This window comes from Nelusetta ayraudi, unplaced genomic scaffold, assembly GCF_046127955.1.
Source record: "Nelusetta ayraudi isolate G7.1 ecotype Tasmania unplaced genomic scaffold, CSIRO-AGI_Nayr_v1 ptg000019l, whole genome shotgun sequence".
NCBI classification, from domain to species: domain Eukaryota; kingdom Metazoa; phylum Chordata; class Actinopteri; order Tetraodontiformes; family Monacanthidae; genus Nelusetta; species Nelusetta ayraudi.
Window position 1 is genome coordinate 5,037,633 of NW_027466069.1, and position 21,322 is coordinate 5,058,954.

General features: G+C 45.3%; 1 protein-coding gene and 1 long non-coding RNA gene across 12 annotated transcripts in view; one reads left to right on the forward strand and one right to left on the reverse strand.

Moving 5' to 3' along the window:
- LOC142888346 (uncharacterized) overlaps positions 1–21,322 on the reverse strand; it is a 60,632-nt gene that overhangs the window by 28,406 nt on the left and 10,904 nt on the right. The gene's annotated exons all lie outside the window — the stretch shown is intronic.
- Positions 150–20,358, forward strand: LOC142888341 (ral GTPase-activating protein subunit beta-like). Of its 11 annotated transcripts, none has more exons than XM_076026552.1 (32): positions 150–302; positions 1,311–1,536; positions 3,225–3,427; positions 4,173–4,339; positions 4,429–4,615; positions 4,765–4,896; positions 5,215–5,393; positions 6,387–6,455; positions 6,860–7,011; positions 7,593–7,857; positions 8,508–8,543; positions 9,432–9,633; positions 9,793–9,960; positions 10,060–10,174; positions 10,273–10,420; positions 10,646–10,710; positions 10,814–10,949; positions 11,830–11,960; positions 12,066–12,248; positions 12,523–12,671; positions 12,834–13,021; positions 13,282–13,385; positions 13,568–13,723; positions 14,923–15,132; positions 15,332–15,490; positions 15,579–15,747; positions 15,837–15,959; positions 16,073–16,209; positions 16,318–16,426; positions 16,867–16,945; positions 17,281–17,429; positions 18,033–20,358. In XM_076026552.1, exons 2-32 carry the CDS (start codon positions 1,360–1,362, stop codon positions 18,224–18,226), a joined length of 4,641 nt encoding a protein of 1,546 aa, XP_075882667.1. In that variant the 5' UTR covers positions 150–302; positions 1,311–1,359; the 3' UTR covers positions 18,227–20,358. The 11 variants fall into 11 exon arrangements, with proteins under 11 accessions (XP_075882667.1, XP_075882668.1, XP_075882669.1 ...); XM_076026553.1 differs by having other exon boundaries at positions 13,571–13,723; XM_076026554.1 differs by having other exon boundaries at positions 11,839–11,960.

Consider the following 21,322-nt stretch of genomic DNA (forward strand, 5'->3'; position numbering starts at 1 on the left):
TATTCAGCCTATGGCATCATGTAAATTGATTAATATATATGAACAAGTTTTCCTCCACAAACACTCAACTGAAAACTACTTGATCCAGGAACCGTGTCCAATGCACTACTCGCAGTTTCGGTGGCAAAACAATAGGGGGCGTCAACCTACGGAGCCTGTTTCCCGTTCAGCCCATCGAGCTGCAAGCTTCAAGCGTTGACATTGCAAAGATGGAGGCTGTAACGGTGTAGAGCTGCAAACCAAGAGAGCACCAACTGCGGACTTACGCGCCTGTGTTATGACAACAGTTCCAGTCGGTCCAGGTAGGAGCAAAACGCGCCGGCGAAACACTCGCGTCTTGGCAAAGTTGTGCAGCTCGCAGAGCAGCAGCCGCGATGACAGCCTGCTGCTCTGCTCTGCGAGCCGAGCACCAGCGCGAACGGAACACTAGCCGTGCTAGCTAGCCAGCCAGCGGTGAGCAACTACAACGTAGTTTGAGACAACTGAGAAAAGGGGACGCAAAACTACCAGTTTTACTCAACGGCGCTTTGCCGATGCGCTCACGCAGAGTCGCGTAGCGCCAAAGTGAACCCGAGCCGAGCTCGAGCTCATTTCAGCCGCGAGACAGGGAGGATGTTATTGCTTGTCAGCGCGAGCTAACGTTAGCAAGCTAATCCGTTTCCTGGTTGTGATTGGGCTCGTTACCGAGTCTAGATTCAACATACGAATGGCTGCTTGTGTGTGTGTGTGTTGCCCTTTTCATAGCTAAGCTGGCAAATCAGAGAATTAACTTGTGTATTACTGAGAAATACGCGCATAAATGCCCGCATTTGTGTTGTATTTTCTCTCGGGTGGGTGGCGTCACTTTTACGTTAGCTTGTGTCGTGTTTGATAGGTTCTGTCGAACTGCTCGTTACTTAACATTTCCCTGCCCTGTGACGTTACTTCAAACTTACTTCAGGATTGAGGTAATATACTACGCGAGCCTTTTCCACGTTTAGTAGCGCATTGCTCCAACTCTGTTATTGAAAAGTTGTGATACCCTCCATGAATCACTCAATTATTAAACCTCGAGTGACTGACAGTCGCAAGACGCCATTCTAGCCAAGCGCGATCGGATGTTGACAAATGAAATTGTTCTTTATGAGAATTTAATGTCACAAAGTCATGTGATGATGATGGCCTGCTGGGTGTGATGGCGACAAGCCTTGTCTTAAGTCCTGTCAAGACACTAAATTCAGTTTTTACTAGAGTTAGCGAAGCTGTCTAACCAATGTATGTGCATCTTCCTCTGTAACCACCTTTCCCCCTCCGTTTGTGTGTCCGTGCAGGTGGAGGGCAGGTGGTGTGAGTAGAGTGCACAAGACACCCACCGGCAACATGTACTCGGAGTGGCGCTCGCTGCAGCTGGTGGTGCAGAGTGACCAGGGCCACCTCAGCGTCCTGCACACCTACCCCACCACAGTGGGCACCGAGGTGGCCAACGCTGTCGTCCGACCGCTGGGCACGGCCGTCAGCCCCGTCGCCACCGAGAACATCCTCAAGACGGACAAGGAGGTGAGGGCGCTTAATCTCCAGCTGAAGTGTTCTGCCAACTCTCGCACTGAGTCATTAACAGAAGCGGTGTTTGCTGTGTGGTAGCAGGTTTTCGCAGAATGCTACACAATAGGCATGCAGGCATTGGTTTATTTGTGGCCACGCTGCTTTGGGTTAGTCAGTGAGATGTTGCACACCTTCTGAGCATTAACCATTTGTCTAATTCAAAGTAACTTCAGTCATTCTTTTTGCTAGTTATCTGCTTTGTTTGGTAAATGTTGTAGGTGCGTTGCTGTTGACGGTATAGAAAAGTAATTGCAAACCAGCTGAGAAATCTTGTAAATAAAGTTTTGCAGTGGAGGTTTAGTGAAGCTTCTTTCATGACTGACCTGCAGACTGCTCAGAATGTTTCATACTTGTACTTGGAAGGTTCAACAAGTTACGATTGTGGCCTGATTTCAGGCAAGCTTTGTCGCTGAGTCGTGTTTTGCGTCATTGCCTCATGACTTTGCATGCAGTAAAAGGTGAAGGCGCAGCATGTCGCTCCTTTTGTCGTCACCTGAGCTTTTAGTTTTTCTCAAGGTCCTCGCAGTAACATTATGGCGCGATTGCTGACGTGTTTATCATAGTTTGCAATTGTTCTAGATAAAGATTTGTGTGCTAGAGTGCAGAATCAGCTGTTGTGCCGTTAAAGTTCATTTAAATACAGTAAAACGACAATGGACGCATTTTTGTAAAGGATCTTCTTCCCCTTTCGGCTGTTCTCTACAGAAGTTGTCCACTTCATCTGCCTCCGCCTAACCCTCTAATCTCTCACACCAGCTAACTCTGCCTGCCTTTTCAAGATATGCATCAAGCTACTATTTGTTCATAAGTATCCACGAAAATAAGCCCCGTTTGGTTTTTGATCCCTTGGGTTCTGTGTGGCAAATTCACCAGCTGTCAGAAAAACCCCTCTCTCACACGCTGACGAAAACACACGCCGGGCGGCAGAAAATGAAGCGCGGGAGGCCAAGAGTTTCAATTAATGATGCGACAGCCTGTGTCAGGATTGGGATGCGAGAAGATGCCGGGCTCGGTTAAAAATATTTCGGCGGCGGCTGCTCAGGGAGCTCCGCACTGTGGCTGAGATGTTCATGCGGAATTAAAAAAGCTTCAGAAACAAAACCCTTGTTTGCCGCGTACACTGATCCACTCTGGCTCTCCTCTGGCGCCGACACAAAACACTTGAGGGAAACTGTGCACATATGCAGAAAACTGTAGAGGGAGATCTGTATGCAGAGTTATTTCAAAGCTGCACCAAAACACATACTTGAAGAGTAAACTACGAAAAAAGAAAACTGTACCTTTTAGTCCTTGCATTAGTACTATAGGAAAGAAAAACATCTGGAATCGACATTACGTTGGCACTGACTGATGATTTCCTTCACTTCACTGACCATTACTCTGTTGTTCATCATGTATAGTTTAAAACGGTCATCTGTTCTTCTTTTTTTTTATTGCATCGGGTTTTCATCTTCATCATCTCACAAACCTTTGGCCCCTCGTCACACCAAATCACAAGAGCTGGATTGTTAATGGTTAGACTCGGCAACTCAACACGTGGCGCTGCAGAACTTAGCTCCGGCTGAAACGTTTCCTCCTCGGCCTTCCTCTGCCCGTTTACCGTGCACACGGATGAATGAGAAGACTCATTTGGTTTCCCTCAGGTGAAGTGGACCATGGAGGTGCTGTGCTATGGCCTCACCCTCCCCCTGGAGGGCGACACTGTCAAGCTGTGCGTGGACGTGTACACAGACTGGATGATGGCCCTGGTCTCCCCCAGGGACTCCATGCCTCAGCCCGTGGTCAAGGAACCCAACATGTACATTCAGACCATCCTCAAGCACCTCTACAACGTCTTTGTACCAAGGTCGGTTCCAGTTGGGGGCCAAGCTGTGCGTTTGGTCTCTCTCAAATGTCAGCGTTTTGTTCATAAAACTGTCGTCTGACAAATTCTCAGGAAAAACAACGGACATTGCATCAACGCATTTTGATTTTTTTTTCTCTCAACTCATCCAGTGTCGAAAAAAGGGATGCAAATTATCCATTAATTCATTGATCGTTAGTTGATTGACCTTATCGATCGATTAAGGATTAATTGATAAGCGGCGATTTTTCCCAAAATTTCTCAATACAAAACGTTTAAGGAAGACATTATTTAACCCTTAAATAGTGTTGAGGGTCCAATGTGACCATTTTCATATTAGAGAACAGTAAAAACACCCTAAACATTTATCCTCTGACTTTAGGTTTCAACTTTTTTTTATATATATATATTTTTTAAAAACTATTAAAAATAACTTCTAACTAAAAGTATGAAGATACCATCACAGTATCTACAGGTGAATTGCTCTTTTCCTGCCTTTACACTGTTATAATGATGTTAACTACCAGTGTAAAAATGTTCAATTAATTGCGACTAATTTAATTTAATGGATTCAATTCTTGATCGACAATTAATGGATTAATTGTTGACATCCCAAGTTGAAATACGTCAGTTCTCACACAAAGAACAAAAAAAATCCTTATATTTTTGGCTGCAGGTTCAGAAATGCTAACACCAGCTTTGTCTGCTGTGGTCTTTCTTCTTTCCTCCTCTCAAACACACCCTGCAGGCCTGAACAGCACAGCCTGAACCACATCAGGCTCTGCCAACAAGTGCTGACTGCTGTCCAGAAACTGGCCCGAGAGTCTGTTTCCATGGTGAGGGAGACCTGGGAGGTGCTGCTGCTCTTTCTGCTCCGAGTCAACGACACGCTACTGGCCCCGCCCACCGTCGGAGGTACCGCCGCTGCCGCCGCCGGCCCCTTCCCGTCCGTGCTTCCGAGCCATTTACAGGGAACGTGATTAACGACGCGCCTCCCGTTTCAGTCGGCGTGGCGGAGAAGCTGGCGGAGAAACTGATGGCGGTGCTGTTCGAGGTGTGGCTGTTGGCGTGCGCCCGCTGCTTCCCCACGCCGCCGTACTGGAAGACGGCACGGGAGATGCTGGCCAACTGGAGGCACCACCCGCCTGTGGTGGAGCAGTGGAGCAGAGTGGCATGCGCCCTGACCTCCAGGTTAGGAAAAAGAACACTTTCATGTGGAGAGTTTTTCTCTCTTTTGTCATTAAACGGAACATTTAAAAGGTGTGTGTGAATTTTGTCACGGGCCTTCTACCCCTTCCTGAATGTAAATGCCTCCTCCTGCACAACTGTCCCAACTCCAGGCTGTTGCGCTTCACCCACGGTCCATCCTTCCCCCCGTTCAAAGTTCCCGATGAAGATGCCATCCTGATTCCCATCGAGATGGACAATGACTGCGTGGCACAGACGTGGTACCGCTTCCTCCACATGCTCAGGTAAGTTTTTTGGGGAAAAAAAACGTTTAGACAGTTAACTGTCATTCCTAACTCTGAAGTATAGAGATGAGATCTGTTGGAACCATAATTGTGTTCTTCTTCTCCACCACAAAACTGCTCCATCTTCTGCATTGGCGGCACTATAATCCAAGTGCATATTGGTTCATGGATTTATTTATTTTTTGTATAATTTTATATAATTTTTCCCAAATACAAGTTTTTGTTTGCACTGTATTCCAAGTGAACTATTATGTTCTATTTTATTGCACTGAAATGTGAATCCTATGTGAGCATCTCATCCCCCGCCCCTGTGCACAGTAACCCCGTGGATCTGAGCAACCCGGCCATCGTGAGCACAACCCCCAAGTTCCAGGAGCAGTTTCTCAACTCCAGCGGCATCCCTCACGAAGTGGTCCTGCACCCCTGTCTCAAGCAGCTCCCGCAGATTTTCTTCCGGGCCATGAGGGGCGTCAGCTGCCTGGTGGATGCTTTCCTGGGTAGGAACATTGTAAAGCCAACAAATCTGACATTTGTAAAATACATGTAAAAAAAAATGTAGGGAGTAATTCAAGTCAGCTGAAGAAAGTCACATTGTTGCACCTTTGGAATCACATGACATTTTGTAATGGGATACAACTCAGCAAGTTTTTACTGTTCTCTGTCAATTATTACAACATAGGTGAGGACCTGGATTGAATCCCATACAAAAGGAAATTTCACTTTGGCTCATGTAAATGTCACAGTCACAGTTTTTATTGTGATCTACCTATTTTCTAAATAGGCTGTTTATTGAAATGATGAAAGAACAAAATCATTTCTGGACATCAGAACTTAAAGGAGCTCTGTACAAAATTGTCCCAATAGTCGGCTTCTATGTATAGGACTGTCAGTGATGACGCATCCCCTTTGTGTGTGTGTGTGTGTGTGTGTGTGTGTGTGTGTGTGTGTGTGTGTGTGTGTGTGTGTGTGTGTGTGTTTTCCCCCAACTTGTAGTTTATTTACTGGGCTGAGCACAGATCTCTGTTATTATGTGTGAATCTTTCTTAAGTCTCAAGTACTCTACTCTAAGTAGTTTAAGTAGACCTACAAAGGGAAAAAAAACAATACAGGGGAAAAACAGGAGGGGCGTCCTCTGGCTGAACTATCATGTACTTGCTTGACAAAGTCCTTGCAAAGCTCTGACGACCTGCTCATGCTGCTGCGCTGCAGGACATGCATTGCACAACTACGACATCTAGTGGTGGCATTTTGTGCATAGCTCCTTTAATGAAAATTCAGTATTGAAAGCTGAAAGTGGTTTGCAGATTTGTAGACGACTGACTTACTTCAAAAACATCCAAAAACACTGATTTCATGTAACAGTTTTTAAGTCATGCAGGGTATGAGTCACAACAAGATGAACGGTGTCGGTCAGTACAACCTGCTCCAATGTGTTACACGGAAACATGTCGGTGTGTGTGTGTGTGTGTGTGTCTGTCTTTACACTGTAGGTGTCTCTGTTGAAAAGAGAGACGTGCGGGAGAGGGTGTTCACTTTTTGCCCGCTGCTGCTGCCCTATGGTACAGACTTGTTCCAGTATAATGAGACGGGCATATGATGGAGTCTATTTACTGGTGGTGATGATGTTAACGACTGGGCTGAGACTTAAAATAGCAAATGATGTGCACCTCGGGCGCACGGTCGCTGAGCTGCGACGTCGTCAACGACAGGGTTTCACCGGGGAGCATCCGGTCAATCAACACGGATGAATGCCAATTACCGCTGATTCATATCTAACTGTTGACTGCATGTCTGACCGATGGAGAAATGCTGCTAATCACCACTCTGAATCTGACATCACCTCACGCTCGTCTGTCTCCTCATTGTCGCCAAATCAGAAATATTAACGGCCCAAGCTGCTGCAGAGTGACCAAACGCCCACGGGTGAACTCTGAACTCGCTGACCGACGTTCCCGCTCTGCAGGTATATCGCGGCCCAGGGCTGACAGCGCTCCGCCCACCCCGGTGAACAGGATGAGCATGTCGCCGCCCCCTTCCATCACCAACACCACGCCCCCTCACAACCGCAAGCAGCGGCACACCGTGGTGGCCAAGACCGCGAGCAAGAGCTCCACCGTGAGTTACAAATCCACTGTTTACATGGACACGAAATAGAGTGGAGATAGTTTGACCCCGACCAGGAAGACGGGATCCAAACGGGCGTGTACGTGGACGCCATTCGGAATAACGATCGGCATAAACCATCTCTTCCGGAATGAAATTTCTTTCCAAATGGACCGGATTGGATCAGGATCTTCCGATTGACGTGCTTACATGAAGCATTTTAAATCTGACTGGGCCTTTATTTCGATTATTTGTGTCCATGTAAACTTAGCTACTGGCAGGTTTTATTTAATTATCTAGTTATTTTTTATTTAAAAAATATATTTTTGTGTTATTTATTTATATATTTTATTTTATTTTATTTTATTTTATTTGACTCAGGGTTACTAGTGGGTGCTTGAATCACCCCTTTTTGTTTGACTCTGGAAAGGCCATTGTGTTGCGTTTTTTGTTGTTTGTGTAGCTTTAATTATCTTCTCCTGGCTGACCCCATTTCACGTGTCCTTTGTATGTTCGACTCCTCATAGTTTTTTTTTCTCTTTACATGTGAATAAACTTGCACACCTGCCTCTTTGCTGACTCTGTCCCTGCAGGGTGGCAGCAGTCAGCCAACCAAAGCCTCCCAGCAGCAGCAGCAGCAGCAACAGCAGCAGCAGCAGCAGCAGCAGCAGCAGACGTCGTCCTCGCCGACCCTTCTCTCCAGCCCCAACCAGAGCAGCTGGGAGTCGCGGCCCCTGCCGGCCCCGGCGCGGCCCAAGGTCAACAGCATCCTCAACCTGTTCGGCCAGTGGCTCTTCGATGCCGCGCTCGTCCACTGTAAGCTGCACAGCGGCCTCAGCCGAGACCCCAGCATGACCGGTAAGCAGGCAGGGAGGGGGGCTGTGGCCGTTAGCATTAATGCATGGGGTGGTGGGTGTTTTGCTCGCGTTCAAGTATGCAGTTTTTTTTGTGGAGTTATCTGTGTTTTTGGTGTTTTTGTGATGATTATGATTATTGTTTAGATTTTTTTATTTTCCTGTATGTTGTTGGCTTTAGTTTTTATCACCATCTCCTCTAAAACGTCAAGCGGACGGAGGGCTTGGCTACAAGTGGCCCGGTGTAAGATCTCCATCCAACTCTTTTCTCTGTTTACATCTCCCGACTATTTGAAACATGCCTCAAACTGCATTTTAGACCAGAGCCATGCGCTGAACGAGTTCTCATTTCACCGCCGTAGTCACATGACTGGAGGAGTCGGCTGTGGTCTGTACGCTACCTGCTATTGACATTTGGATGGCTCCCCATTTATTTCTCTCTCTCTCTCTCTCTCTCTCTCTGCTGTAGTGTCGTGCACGTGTCTGCCATGTCTAATTATGTCAATGGGTTTCAGTGGGTCAGAAGTCATGTATTGAGGGGAAATGACCAAAAAAAATAAAATAAAATAACCGCACACACTGATATAAACTGAGCCCAAAAATATTGGATCTGCTTTGATTTTGTGTCTCTCCACTATTTCTGTTATCTTGCAGCCTCTTTTATCCAAATTCTTCTTTCTTATAAATCTTGTAAGTAGGAGCGGCAGCTTTTATTTTCTCCCCCCTTACATGATCTGCGTTTCTTGACAAATCTTCCTGCTTTTCAGTTGAGTTTCACATGATCATTGCCATTATCACCATCGTTTGTTTTGTTTTATTTCAATTTTTTTTAAAATTTTTCTGTTCCTACTGCTTGTCACATGTCAAAGTTCACCAGCGTTCTCTCAGCGTTTTCCTCCAAAAGGTGATGGAATGGTTTTCACCAACTGACCACATGTCTCGACCATAACGTTGCCAGTTTGTGACAACGCCACCTTGTTTAATTTTTCTGTGTTCTCATTCTGTTCTTCCTCCGGATCACACTAACCCTCGTTATGATTTTCAAACCCTCCCTCCTTCTCCTTCCCCCGTTCAATTTTAGCATTGTTGTTTCGTTTCCTGTGATTTCCTTTTGGTATCGTCCGTTCACTTGAGTTTCTTATTTTGTTGGTTTGGTGGCTCTCTGCATGGTGAATGTTGGATACTCGGAGTGACGGGCGCTGACACAGGGACTTTGCTTGGTGTCCTGGCAGTTCAATGCATTTTACTTGCAGCACACTACGCTTGAAGTCTGTTTGTGCTGATAGGTGGAACCTTTTTTTTAGTGCAACCTCTTTGTGTCAGAGGTCCCTCTTGAATGCCTATTTATAGATGGTGTGTGTTTTGTAAGTATGTGATGGTAATCATGAAACCTGTGCTGCCAGTTTAATGTTTGCCTAGTCGTGCTTTGGTCTTCAAAATTTTTGACCTTTTTATTTTACATTTTCTTGTCGCATTACGTACGACAGCGCACTATTTGTCTGTTTGCCTGTAAAGGCATCTAAACTGTTAACCAGTGCGTTTTTCTATGTTATGTACCCCCACCACCCACATCCTTAGCTATAGCAACTCAAGTAGGTCTGGAGCTGAGAAGGAAAGGCTCCCAGATGTCCACCGACTCCATGGTGTCCAACCCCATGTTTGATGCCAACGAATTCCCAGAGAGCTACGAGGCCGGACGAGCCGAGGCCTGCGGAACTCTGTGTCGCATTTTCTGTAGCAAGAAAACTGGAGAGGAGATCCTGCCCGTTTACCTCTCCAGGTAGGATTTATCCATTCATTTAATCACTTAATATTGGCTGCTATGTGTTTTCATTTGTGTTACCAGGAATTGGTGACACTATTTTGATTCACATTCAAATTGTGATTTCCTTAAAATCAAAATTTTTGCCCTCACCCCTTTTTCACCCTTTTTCTGCAGGTTCTACATGGTCCTAATTCAGGGTCTCCAAATCTCCGACTTCATCTGTCGGCCAGTTTTAGCCTCCATCATCCTCAACTCTTCCTCCCTGTTTTGCACTGACCTGAAGGGGATCAATGTGGTGGTGCCCTACTTCATCGCTGCTCTGGAGACAATTGTACCAGACAGGTTTGTGCTTGGAAGCGATGCAGTGGACTTCTTCTGGTCGATTTCCCGGAGGATCTTTGTCAACAGGTGAACTTTTTCGTCTTTGTGTTAATCTACCAGGGAACTTTCCAAATTCAAGATGTACGTTAACCCAACGGACCTGAGAAGAGCTTCCATCAACATCCTGCTTGCGATGCTGCCGCTGCCGCATCACTTTGGCAACATCAAGTCCGAGGTAACGCCTTTGGTGTCTTGGAGTTTGTCTGAGTGTGTGTGCGTGCGTGAGACAAATGAGCGAAATCCAATTTCTAACGAATTTACGTTGTGCTTTAGGTTCTGTTGGAGGGCAAATTTAACGAGGAGGATGGATGGCCCCACGACCAGCCTGTGTCCTTTCTCTCTTTGAGGCTGCGACTGGTCAACGTCCTCATCGGAGCGCTGCAGACTGAGACCGACCCCACTAACACGCAGCTCATCCTGGGTATCCACAGCCTTCCTAATATCTTTGATTTCCCATTATGCAAGGTTTTAATTCTTACTTGACAAAGATTTCTCTGCCTCGAACCAACTCTGTTTACTTGTCTGAGATTATTCCCGTATTCACATCTTTATGCATGAGGAACTTAACTGGGTGTATTATCAAAAAAGCTCCATAGATTTGGACGGCTGAACGGCACACTTAGTCTTTCTTTTCCTCTCTTCTCAGGTGCGATGCTGAATATTGTTCAAGACTCGGCCCTGCTGGAGTCCATCGGTGCCCAGACTGAGACAGTAAGGCACAACTTACCTGGGTTTTTTTTTATTTTTTTTTTAACCATGCTGACATCAACCTGATTCTACAAGTACTAAGACGGCAACGTTGTCGTGGTTCTAGGGGAGCATAGACGGGAGCCACGGGACAAGGAGCCACAGCCGCACCAACAGCGGCGTTAGCTTCAACAGCGGTGGCAGCACGGAAGCCACCAGCCCCGAGTGTGAGCGCCCGGCTCAGGCTCTGCTCCGAGACTACGGTGAGAGCAAAGAGTTGAACCAAATGGCGCCGGCTTTGTCTTCGCCCGAGCATCGTTTCACATCGTCCAACACTGCAGCTTCTCAACGTCAACGTCTGCTCCCCAAAGCTAACGTGGTCATGGTGGTGTGCAGAGTTAAGAAGCGCTGGGTGAAATGCCTCTGTAGGTGAAGCTGCAGCTGGTTGCAGTGGTGCGGTGCTGCTCAACAGCAGTTTTAAATGTGCCTGAGCTGGTTTCCTCTCATTGTTTGTGGTGTTCCCTAGTAATGCATCTATGACAGATTACTTCCCTTTTGTTTTTTTCAAATGGGCATCGTGCAGTGGAGCTAAACTCAGTGTTTGGCGTGATGAACTGCTTTTAAAAATTTTGGAACAATTTAATTGTATTCTTTCTACCAATTCTTACAGATTTTTTGTAAACAATGACAAAACAATGCAGTACAGCGTCTGTATATAGATGTTTGATGTGCTGCATGTGATTTTACCCAAATGCGATGGAGAATTTACCTAATACTTCCGGAATCCGGGCTACGTTATTTAGCCGTTTGATATTTTGTATAATTAAAGACACTAATTTACATTAAACATGGCAATATTAGGATTCACTTTCACCTTCAAATCACAACAAAAAAGTCAAATCTTCCTCATTGCTCAGCCCTTGGATTTATTAGACTTCAGTTTTATTTGTGTGTGTGTAAACAAAAGAAAGAAGTCTACAGTACATGTTTCTCGTGCATGCGTTGACTACAACTGCCCAGCCGGGACATTTTGTGCCTGTGCCTGTCACTCTTTGGCTGTGTTGGCTGAACCCTGCCTTGCTCTCTTCTTGCTTTGCTCTGTTCTTTGCGGTGTTTGGTATTTCGGGGTGTCATATGGTCTAGCTCTTGCAGATACGGCAGCAGGCCTGCTGGTGCGCAGCATCCACCTGGTGACCCAGCGGCTGAACTCCCAGTGGAGGCAGGACATGAGCATCTCTCTGGCTGCCCTGGAGCTGCTGGCCGGCCTTGCCAAGGTAAAGCTGGAGGGAATCAGGAGGGAACAAAAACTCACTGGTGTTTACGCAGGTGTTTTGCTGGAGAATATTTACGGATTCTCCCACTTTTGCGTTTCTGACCAGGTGAAGGTGGGGGTGGACTCGGCCGACCGAAAACGAGCCGTCAGCTCCATATGTGGCTACATCGTGTACCAGTGCAGCCGCCCGGCTCCCCTCCAGTCCCGAGACCTCCACTCCATGATCGTCGCCGCCTTCCAGTTTCTGTGTGTGTGGCTCACAGAACACCCAGACATGCTGGATGAAAAGGTTGGACTGATTTTTAAATGAGTCGGTTAAAAGGAAGGGAGTCCATTTTTAATCTAGATTTTAAACAAAAAAGAGTTCCCGCAGACGTGGCAAAATTTAATTTGTACTTAATTGTCACCCTCCGACGCACCTGCCGAGGAAATGGATGTGCAAAGATTTTTGCCTTTTCCTAATCTAGATTTTTAAAAAACTCTCCAGTCTTTCCAGAGTGGCAACGAGTAGAGCTGCGACGGCTACGTTTTGTTCAGCGGCACCTTTTTTTCTGTGTGAACAGGATTGCTTGGTCGAGGCTTTGGAGATTGTGGAGTTGGGAATCTCTGGCAGCAAGTCTCGACAGGAGCAGGAAGTCCGACATAAAGGGGAGAAGGAGCACAACCCGGCATCCATGAGGGTCAAGGACGCTGCAGAGGCGACTTTATCCTAGTGAGACTCCACTTTCAGCAATATGTTTCTGTCATTTTGTTTTATCACAGCAATTAGGTCTTGGGGCCTTTCTTTTAACAGATGATAATGGATGCTTTATTAACATTGATAGCTGCATAAGTGGCCTACTGACGCTTGTGCTGCGGCGGCGGTGTTCCCCAGTATCATGCAGGTGTTGGGGGCTTTCCCCTCCCCTAGCGGGACGGCCTCCACCTGCAGTCTGCTGAACGAAGACACGCTGATTCGCTACGCCAGACTGAGCGCCACGGGATTCAGCAACTTCCGTTACTTCGTGCTGGACAACTCGGTCATCCTGGCCATGCTGGAGCAGCCTCTTGGCAACGAGCAAAGTCAGTGGCTGGCCATTCATCAAACATAACCAAAAGCGAATTGATGATATTTGTTTTTTCTTGATGTCTGGAAATTTTTTTTGTGTTATTATAATTATTTGTATTCACTTTATTTTTTAATTTCCTGTTGACGCATCCCATTTTAATGATTTTATTAACATGAGAATGTTGTGAATGTTATAAAAGTGGGCCTTCAAGTTTATATTGGATTCAAATTCTATCTTGTTTCTACTAAAATCAGAGCCTCTCTTCCCTCCCAGACCCCAGTCCATCGGTCACTGTCCTCATCAGAGGAACAGCTGGCAGACATGCGTGGACCATGCAGCTCTTCCACCAACCCAGAGGAGCTCGGGCCAATCAGAGGGTGAGATCACACCGTGCAATTTGCCGCGTCCCAAACAAACGTGACCCCGTGAACAGTCTGCGGCAACACGGACACATTCTGCCCGCAGCTTTCGCACGTCTCGTTGCTCTCCATCTGTCGCACAGATATTATAACTCTGTGTCTGTCGTCCTGCCGTTGTCCCAACACGTCTCCTCTCACAGCAGGTGTTCGTTCCCGAGGGTCGGCCGACGCCGAACAACGACGTGGGCATCAAGTACAACGTCAAGCAGAGGCCTTTTCCCGAGGAGGTGGATAAGATCCCGCTGGTCAAAGCCGATGTCAGCATTCCTGACCTGGACGACATCGTCAGCAAAGAGGCAAGTCGACCATCCACATTGTCTCGTTTCAGGGGCCGTTTACACAGAGACAGATTTTTTTGAAACCGCACATTTCGAGTTACTTTAGAACACAAAGCCTTGGGGCGGGGTTTAGAGCTGTGACATCAGCGTTTCCAAAAAAGGTCGGTTTCGGCGTTTGCACCAATCCAGGCAAGGCGGCGTTTTCAAACTTATCCACCCCAAGGAGCGTTTTCGAAAAAGTGCGGTTTCAGCGAAAATGCCAGCTTTGTGACACTTCTTATTTATTTATTTTTAAAATAGGTTGACAGTGGCACAAAGTATTTGTTTAACTGTTTTTTTTTTTTTAATATAAATGATTATCATGCAAACACAGGTGTGTAGTATGAGCTGGCTGGAGGAATGGAGAGCTACAAACACAGAGATGAGTTATCACTCGCACGTGAGTGCTTGGGGAGAACTGACTCTTGGTTTCTCTTGGTGTGAACAGTTGGGCTGGAATGAGGCGGTTTCGGTGACAATCACTGTGATCACTCTCTGGACTTTCCTCATCCGATGCAGCGCTCTCACAAAACTCGTCACTTTTTTTTTTTTTCTAGACAAAAGTAAACATCAAGTTTCCTTGAGGTTGAGTTTATTTGACAGTTGTTGGTGAAGTGTAACCAGTGTATCCTTCTTTCCTTTGAGCTGGAATTTTAAAGCACATTTCCACATTAAGACCTTATATACTGAGAATTTATATTTTTGTGCCTCTGGCCTCTCAGTGAACTAACCAGAAATGAAACATGTCCATTCTTTTAGTTTTTTTGCTTGCTCTCATTTTTAGGAGGCATGCCAAGTCATAAAATTCTGCAAGTCAGCCGTCTGTGATGTCACAACACCCACTGATACTTTCCCCAGTTAAACCCACGTTGTTGTTGAGGACACTTGAGGACAAGAAATCACTTTTAGAAATGAACAGAGGCCTAAATGAGCAGCTGCAGATCATTTACTTCACTTTGCTTTTGAGTTTTGGGGAGAAAAAAAAATAAAGTTTGGGTAGAATGTGGGGCTTTTAATAGCTTTCTTCTCATCATCTCTGGAAGGTTACACCTCTGGCTTATGGCTGTGGGACTTTCCCTGTGTGGGTTCACTCCAACTTTATGTTACTAACGTTCATCAGTCATCGACCGTAAAATAAAATCATAAAAGAAAAATCCCCTTCCACTTTTCTTTTACAGTTGGAAATTCAGCACGAAAAGCTCCGCATTCTGATGACCAAGCAGATCGACTACGAGAACGCCTTGGAGCGGCAGAGCGAGGAAATCTTGAAGTCAAAGTGTTTCCCCGACCCGCAGACCGACTGCAAGCCCCCGCCGCCCGCGCAGGAGTTCCAGACGGCACGACTTTTCCTCTCCCACTTTGGCTTTCTGTCTCTTGAGGCACTCAAGGTCGGTGACTTTACATGTCTGACGGGCTTTTAATGTGAAAGATCTCATCTAGTGAATGACTGGACAAGGTTCTGCGCCAGTAAAAACAATGTTCTAATGAATTAATTCTATTGTTGCTGAAGGAGAAGATCAAACGCAAATGGATTATTATCATTAATATTAATTATATCATTATTGTTTTTTTGAATTTGTTAACTAGGAGCCCAACAACAGTCGCCTACCTCCTCATCTGATTGCCCTGGAGTCGTCCTTGCCGGGTTTCTTTGACGACATCAGCTACCTGGACCTACTACCCTGCCGACCATTCGAGACCGTCTTCATCTTCTACATGAGGGCTGGACAGAAAAGCAGCCACGAGGTGAGGGAACACTGGTTGCACATTTGGAGTTAAATCGCTCTTTTGGAAAAAAATGCCAACATTGTTAGTTTTTTTTTTTTCCTCTCAGATCTTGAGGAACGTTGAGTCTTCGTCCAGCGTCCAGCCGCACTTTCTGGAGTTCCTGCTGTCCTTGGGCTGGCCCGTGGACGTAGGACGCCACCCGGGATGGACGGGCCACCTGGACACCAGTTGGTCCCTCAACTCCTGCTCTGAAGGCAGCGACGCGCAGCAGACAGGTAAAGTCTGCGAGCAGGACCGGAGCAAAACCCCTGCGCGTTTGGAGCCTGCGGTCATCGAGTCAATGTGTTCTGGTCTCATCTCGCAGAGGAAGCCGCGACTCCGGAGGACACTGGCGGCTCCGTGTTCAACGGGGAGAAGAGGGTCTTGTACTACGCCGACGCTCTGACAGAAATAGCCTTCGTGGTTCCGTCTCTGACTGAAAACTCTGGTCAGCAGTGCCCCCCCCCCCCTCCACTGTGAACCCATGTTGTATTTTGTAGCCTTTTATAGCCCGTGAGGGACTGCTGGTTTGACGGAGATCTTGTGCTGCTTCCCCCCCAGAGGAGTCATCGGTGCACAGTGACTCAACGGTGGAGGCCGACACCAACACAGAACTCGTGCCCGGCTCAAACAAACAACACAATCTGACACTGGAGCTGTTCCCCAACCACTCTGAGAATCTGGAGTCGTCCAAAAAGGTAAAGCCCGCCAGTCCTGGTGTAGCTATCAAACTGCCATGAGGGTTTAGTTGATTTTTAATAGTTTTTTTTGTTTGTTTTGTTTTAATGAAACTGTGTTTTGTGTAGTTGAGTCCTCTGGTGAAGAGCAAGAGGTCGTCGTCTGGAAAGTCTTTCCCACCTCTGGGTCCCGACACAAAGGTGTTTGTCGTCTGGGTGGAGCGCTTTGATGACATCGGTAGGCTCATTTTCTTGAAACCTTTACTGTATCTTCAGGTCTTTTTAGGTTCAATTCATTCCAAATTCATTCCAAAGGAGACTATTGCTTCTCAGAAGCCAGTATTTTCAGCCCAGACTTTACAATCTCCTGAAAAAATACTTGTTGTTCTGTACCTGAGCTCACTGGGAGAGGTGTCAGTATCCGTTGTGACATCACAAAGTGTTGAACTACAAACCTATTTTCTCAACCTAACCTTCTCAAAAAAAGGAGAAAGCAAAGCAAGGAGGAACGTCATCATCTCTTCAAAGTTAATTGACAAGCTAGAAAGACATTAGATAACTGTGAAAAAGTGGGCCCAGTCAGTAACAAATCTCTCAGAAACAGTTCTTCCTGTCGTAAAAAAAAAAAAAAAAAAAATCTACTTTTGCACTTGACATCAATGTTCTCGTTATTTTCAGAGAACTTCCCGTTGTCGGATCTCTTGGCGGAAACCAGCACGGGCTTGGAGGCGAGCATGAGCAACAGCACTTCCTGCAGGTACTGACAGGTTTATGCTCGAAGAACATTGCCGCCGCGTACAGAGCGGATGTGGACGACGACTTGATTAAAAAGCGATCCCTGGTGCACTTGGGTCGATACGCAGAAACTTGTGCATTAACGCACGGCTGCAAAACACGACCAGGAAGCCTGTTCCGTGTTCCGTGTTCCGTGCAAAAGCAGCGAGTAGGCAGAGGAAATGGGGAAGAGAAGCAGGGGTTAGGAGACAGATTTATTGTTCCGTTTGAAAATCCCCAATTGTTCCTGAAATGTATATTTTCATTGCTGCCTCCATCACCTTGCGCTCCGTCTGTTTCTGATGGTTCTTGCCGCAGGTCAGGGTTACTGGAGAAGGATGTTCCGCTGATCTTCATCCACCCTCTGAAGACGGGACTCTTCAGGGTTCGGCTCCACGGCGCTGTGGGTAAATTCGGCATGGTGATCCCCCTGGTGGACGGCATGGTCGTCAGCCGCAGAGCGCTAGGTAACGACTCGCACGGGCACGGAGGGTTTCTGTAGCCGCGTTTCCATTACAGTTGCGATTTGCAGGTGTTTCCATTGAATTGCGTGAAGCGCATGAGCCGTAATTCTCATAAAATCTCGTCCTGCAAGATTTACGAGAATTACATTTGCATTTGTTTACGTTTTGTTGTAAGGAATGGTTCTTATATTTTTATCTTTGATTACTTATAATAAAAAAAATCTGTTTCCTCCTCCGTCCAAACGTTTCACTCGAAGTGAACTGGTCACATGACCATAAATGTGGAGAAAAAAAAAGTGTTTCCATGACACTTTTGCAATATACCTCTATATCAACAGGTCTGAAAAACCACCTCATGAGTGCGTCAAATCCTGGCGATATTTGAGAGGTTTTTCCAAGTTTAGGTGTTTCATTACCATTTTATTATTGCGATATTTATGTTTTGATTTTAAAGTTTTCAATTTAAAGGTAAAGCTGCTATTTACTTTTTATTTAAGAAAAACAAACCAAAAAACTGTATAACTGTATGAATTGTTCAATTTCAAGTTTCACGGTGTAATGTCAAACAATCAGACCTTCAGTCATCGCCTCTTTCTCCCTCCGCAGGGTTTCTCGTGCGCCAGACGGTCATCAACTTGTGCCGGCGGAAGCGGCTGGAGAGTGACTTGTACAACCCGCCGCACGTCCGGCGGAAGCAGAAAATAACGGAGATCGTCCAGCGTTACCGCAACAAGCAGCTGGAGCCCGAGTTTTACACCTCGCTCTTCCACGAGGTCGGCGACGCAAAGCCCCACCTCTAACGCCTCCGGCCACGCCCCCCAACCGTCCTGTCCTAACACTGGCTTAACCATCGCACACTACAACACACACACACACACACACACACACACACACACACACACACACACACACGCATATACTATACTCATACGCTACTTACAACCACGTGTTGTATATACACACACACACACACACACACACACAGACACACACACACACACACACACACAGAATCTTTATATTTATACTGTACTGTTTTGTTATTTATATGAATACATATATCAACACTGTCTGCCTTTGACTCTGAGAGCAAAGTGTCAAAAACCATGCCAAGTTAGGAAAAGGAAGAAGAAGCAACATTTCTGCGCGGCCGCCGCTCCGCTCATTGACGACTGGAACGGCCGCAGTTCTCCAGTGACTGTCCTCCATCATCTTGGCTCATTGCTTTGTGGCAAAAAAAGAGGCGTTTCTGCTTGTCATTATATTGCAATACGATAGTTACACTGTTGGCCTTTTTCTGAAAATGTAAAAAAAAAACAAAAAAACAAAAAGCTCTGTGATATTTCACAAAGGTTTGCTAATACAGACGTGTGTCCAAAATTCACATCTGCATATCCGTTTTTTGCTTGACGGAAGAAGTTTTTTTAAAGTTTTTTTTTTAAGTTTTCATTTTCCGTTTTTGCCAAGGAGTTGGAAATGTTTTATAAACACATTGCTGCTCAGTGGTAGGAGGACGCAGAAGAGCAACGACATCATTGACAGCCTGGAACCATGATCTAGGTTTGGAACAGTGCCATTGAAATGCAGAGATACCCGCTGAAGTCTTCCTTGTGCAACGCTTTTTTGGCCAGTGCAGCAACTGACTGAGCACCCTAATACACGTTTTGCTTGTCCCCCAGTCTTCTTCCTTTCCTGGATTACTTTTACAGTCTAATTTGTGTATTGTGTGTTTTTTATGCACATAAATCAAACAATGAGCACCAGTCCGCGGTCACACCGATCCTCCCAAATGCCCAAAAATGTCATTTTGAAAGGTGAAATCTGTCACGGAAACCAAATGAATCTCAAAAGTGATCTTGTGCAACGAAACGTTAACCCTGCTGTGGGTTTATTCTGTGACTTTGTGATCGCAGTTTACTGATGAGAGAAGTTGTATTGGAGTTCTGCACTTGAATTTGTCACACTGAATCCTCCACCTGTACCAAAGTGATTACAGCACAACTGGAATATCTCGCAACCCCAGAATCCGCAAATCTCCGGTGATTTTAAACACTAGGGCAGCATTAACCTTGTACTTTGGCGAATTAAATTTGTATTTTTACAAAAAAAAAATAAATCAATCTAAACCAAGAAAAGAGGAACGTAAGCTTATTTGCAAACTTGAAGGTGGCGTGCTGTGCTGTTTCTAGCCGTGCGGCACACACCGGTTGCCTCAATCTTGTTTACTCACTGTGTTTGTGTTTGGATCGGCGCCCTCTCACTGTCTGCCTGCAACAATGTGAATTTGCTGAATCTCACAGAAGGAACAGGGCAAACACCTCGAGTTACTTTGTCATCATGGGGAAAGTCTTAATGCACTGAGCACATTTTTTTCCTTTTTTTTTCTATTTTTTTCCTTTTGGTTATCTCGCGTGTGTCTTTTTGTACTTTTGTGCATTTTAAAGAAAAACAAACGTCAAAAAAACACAACCCTGCTGAAGGAAGCGTTTTATCTTGTCAAATACGAGTGAAGAAGAAGAAGAGTGAGTCGAGGAGTTTTTAACCTGTCTTGTCTAACTGTGCGACTCTTTATCAGACTTTGTACGACGAGTGCTTTTCACACATGCCTTTATCCGGGAAGGAAGCCCATTAAATTTGCTTCAAAGGAAAAAAAAATCTATACATATATATATAAATATATATATACAATCAGTCATGCATTGTATCCTATTATTCCTCAAATGTGATAATATTTAAGTACTTTTTTTTTTGCCATGTACAGAAGCGAGGGATGATCTGTAAATATATGACAGTGTAAAGCATTTACAACTTTGTCTGTTGAATTTTCATCAGAGATAGCGAGAAGTCATGTATGAATGCAATTCTTCACGGAAGGATTACGGTGGTTCTTGAATGTAACACGCATCAATTAAAACTATTATTGACATTTTCATTCTCCCATTCCTAACCCTTGACTTTGTGTTCACAGCATGCCCCTAACTTGAATTCACTGACACTTTAATATGCGATTAATGGACCTTGTCTCACCAGATGCTCATGGTTTATATTACTGATTCAAACAACCGTGTTCAGGAACTGAGAAATAGTAACATCCTGTAACCAAAACTTATTGCAGATGACCTGACAAACTGACACGTCTCGCTGAGTAAATGGAGAAAAAAAAAATGCCTTTAAGTCTTTGTAAACGCTTCTGTAGTAGATATTGCATTATTTTTTATATTGCCTGTTTGCTCGGTGCTTTTGAGGTAAACATACGTATCACAGACAAGGTGTTGTTTACATTGTAATGTCAATCTTTTTTCTTTTTTTCTTTTTAACTATACCAAGAAATTGTGATTGTACTTGCAACCGCCAGAGGGCGCCTGCCTCTCAAATTAGTTAACGTCTTTCAGGTGGTCTACTGTTGTGTCAGGTAGCTGCGTCAAACAGGGCCGAGTCACACACATATATAACTCATTTAGTTCTAAACATGAGTTTACCCTCATAAGAAAGCTGATGCATGTTTCAAATAATCCATGTTGACAGTCAATTTGCAGAAGCATCAACTTAATTCCACCGTTTGCTTCTTGATATCTGGGGGGGGGGGGAAGTTGCTCAACCACTTTGCATAGAGCCAAGTGTTCAAATGTTTTAATGTTTTAGCGATTCGTTTAGTCATCTCGGTTGAAAACAGCGAGAATTAGATGATGATTTTTCTCCTTTTCTTCCTTTCAGACAAAAAAAAAATCATTTTGTCCAATCTCTCCACAAATTTGTTATTTTATTTAGTTTTTTTTTTTTTTTTTTTTTTAAATCGCAATCTTGCACAAAGCGATTTCTTGGAAAACCACCTCGTTCAATAATTGATGTAATGTGTTTGACCACAACTCGGGGCTTTAAGTGTCAGTGCAAAGCGT

Excerpts from the sequence above, each read along its gene's own strand:
- LOC142888341 (XM_076026552.1), top strand. The coding sequence starts at position 1,360 with ATGTACTCGGAGTGGCGCTCGCTGCAGCTGGTGGTGCAGAGTGACCAG. Across the intron at positions 4,897-5,214 it reads CGCTTCCTCCACATGCTCAG|TAACCCCGTGGATCTGAGCA; the intron begins GTAAGTTTTTTG and ends CCCTGTGCACAG. Across the intron at positions 16,210-16,317 it reads ATCTGGAGTCGTCCAAAAAG|TTGAGTCCTCTGGTGAAGAG; the intron begins GTAAAGCCCGCC and ends TGTTTTGTGTAG.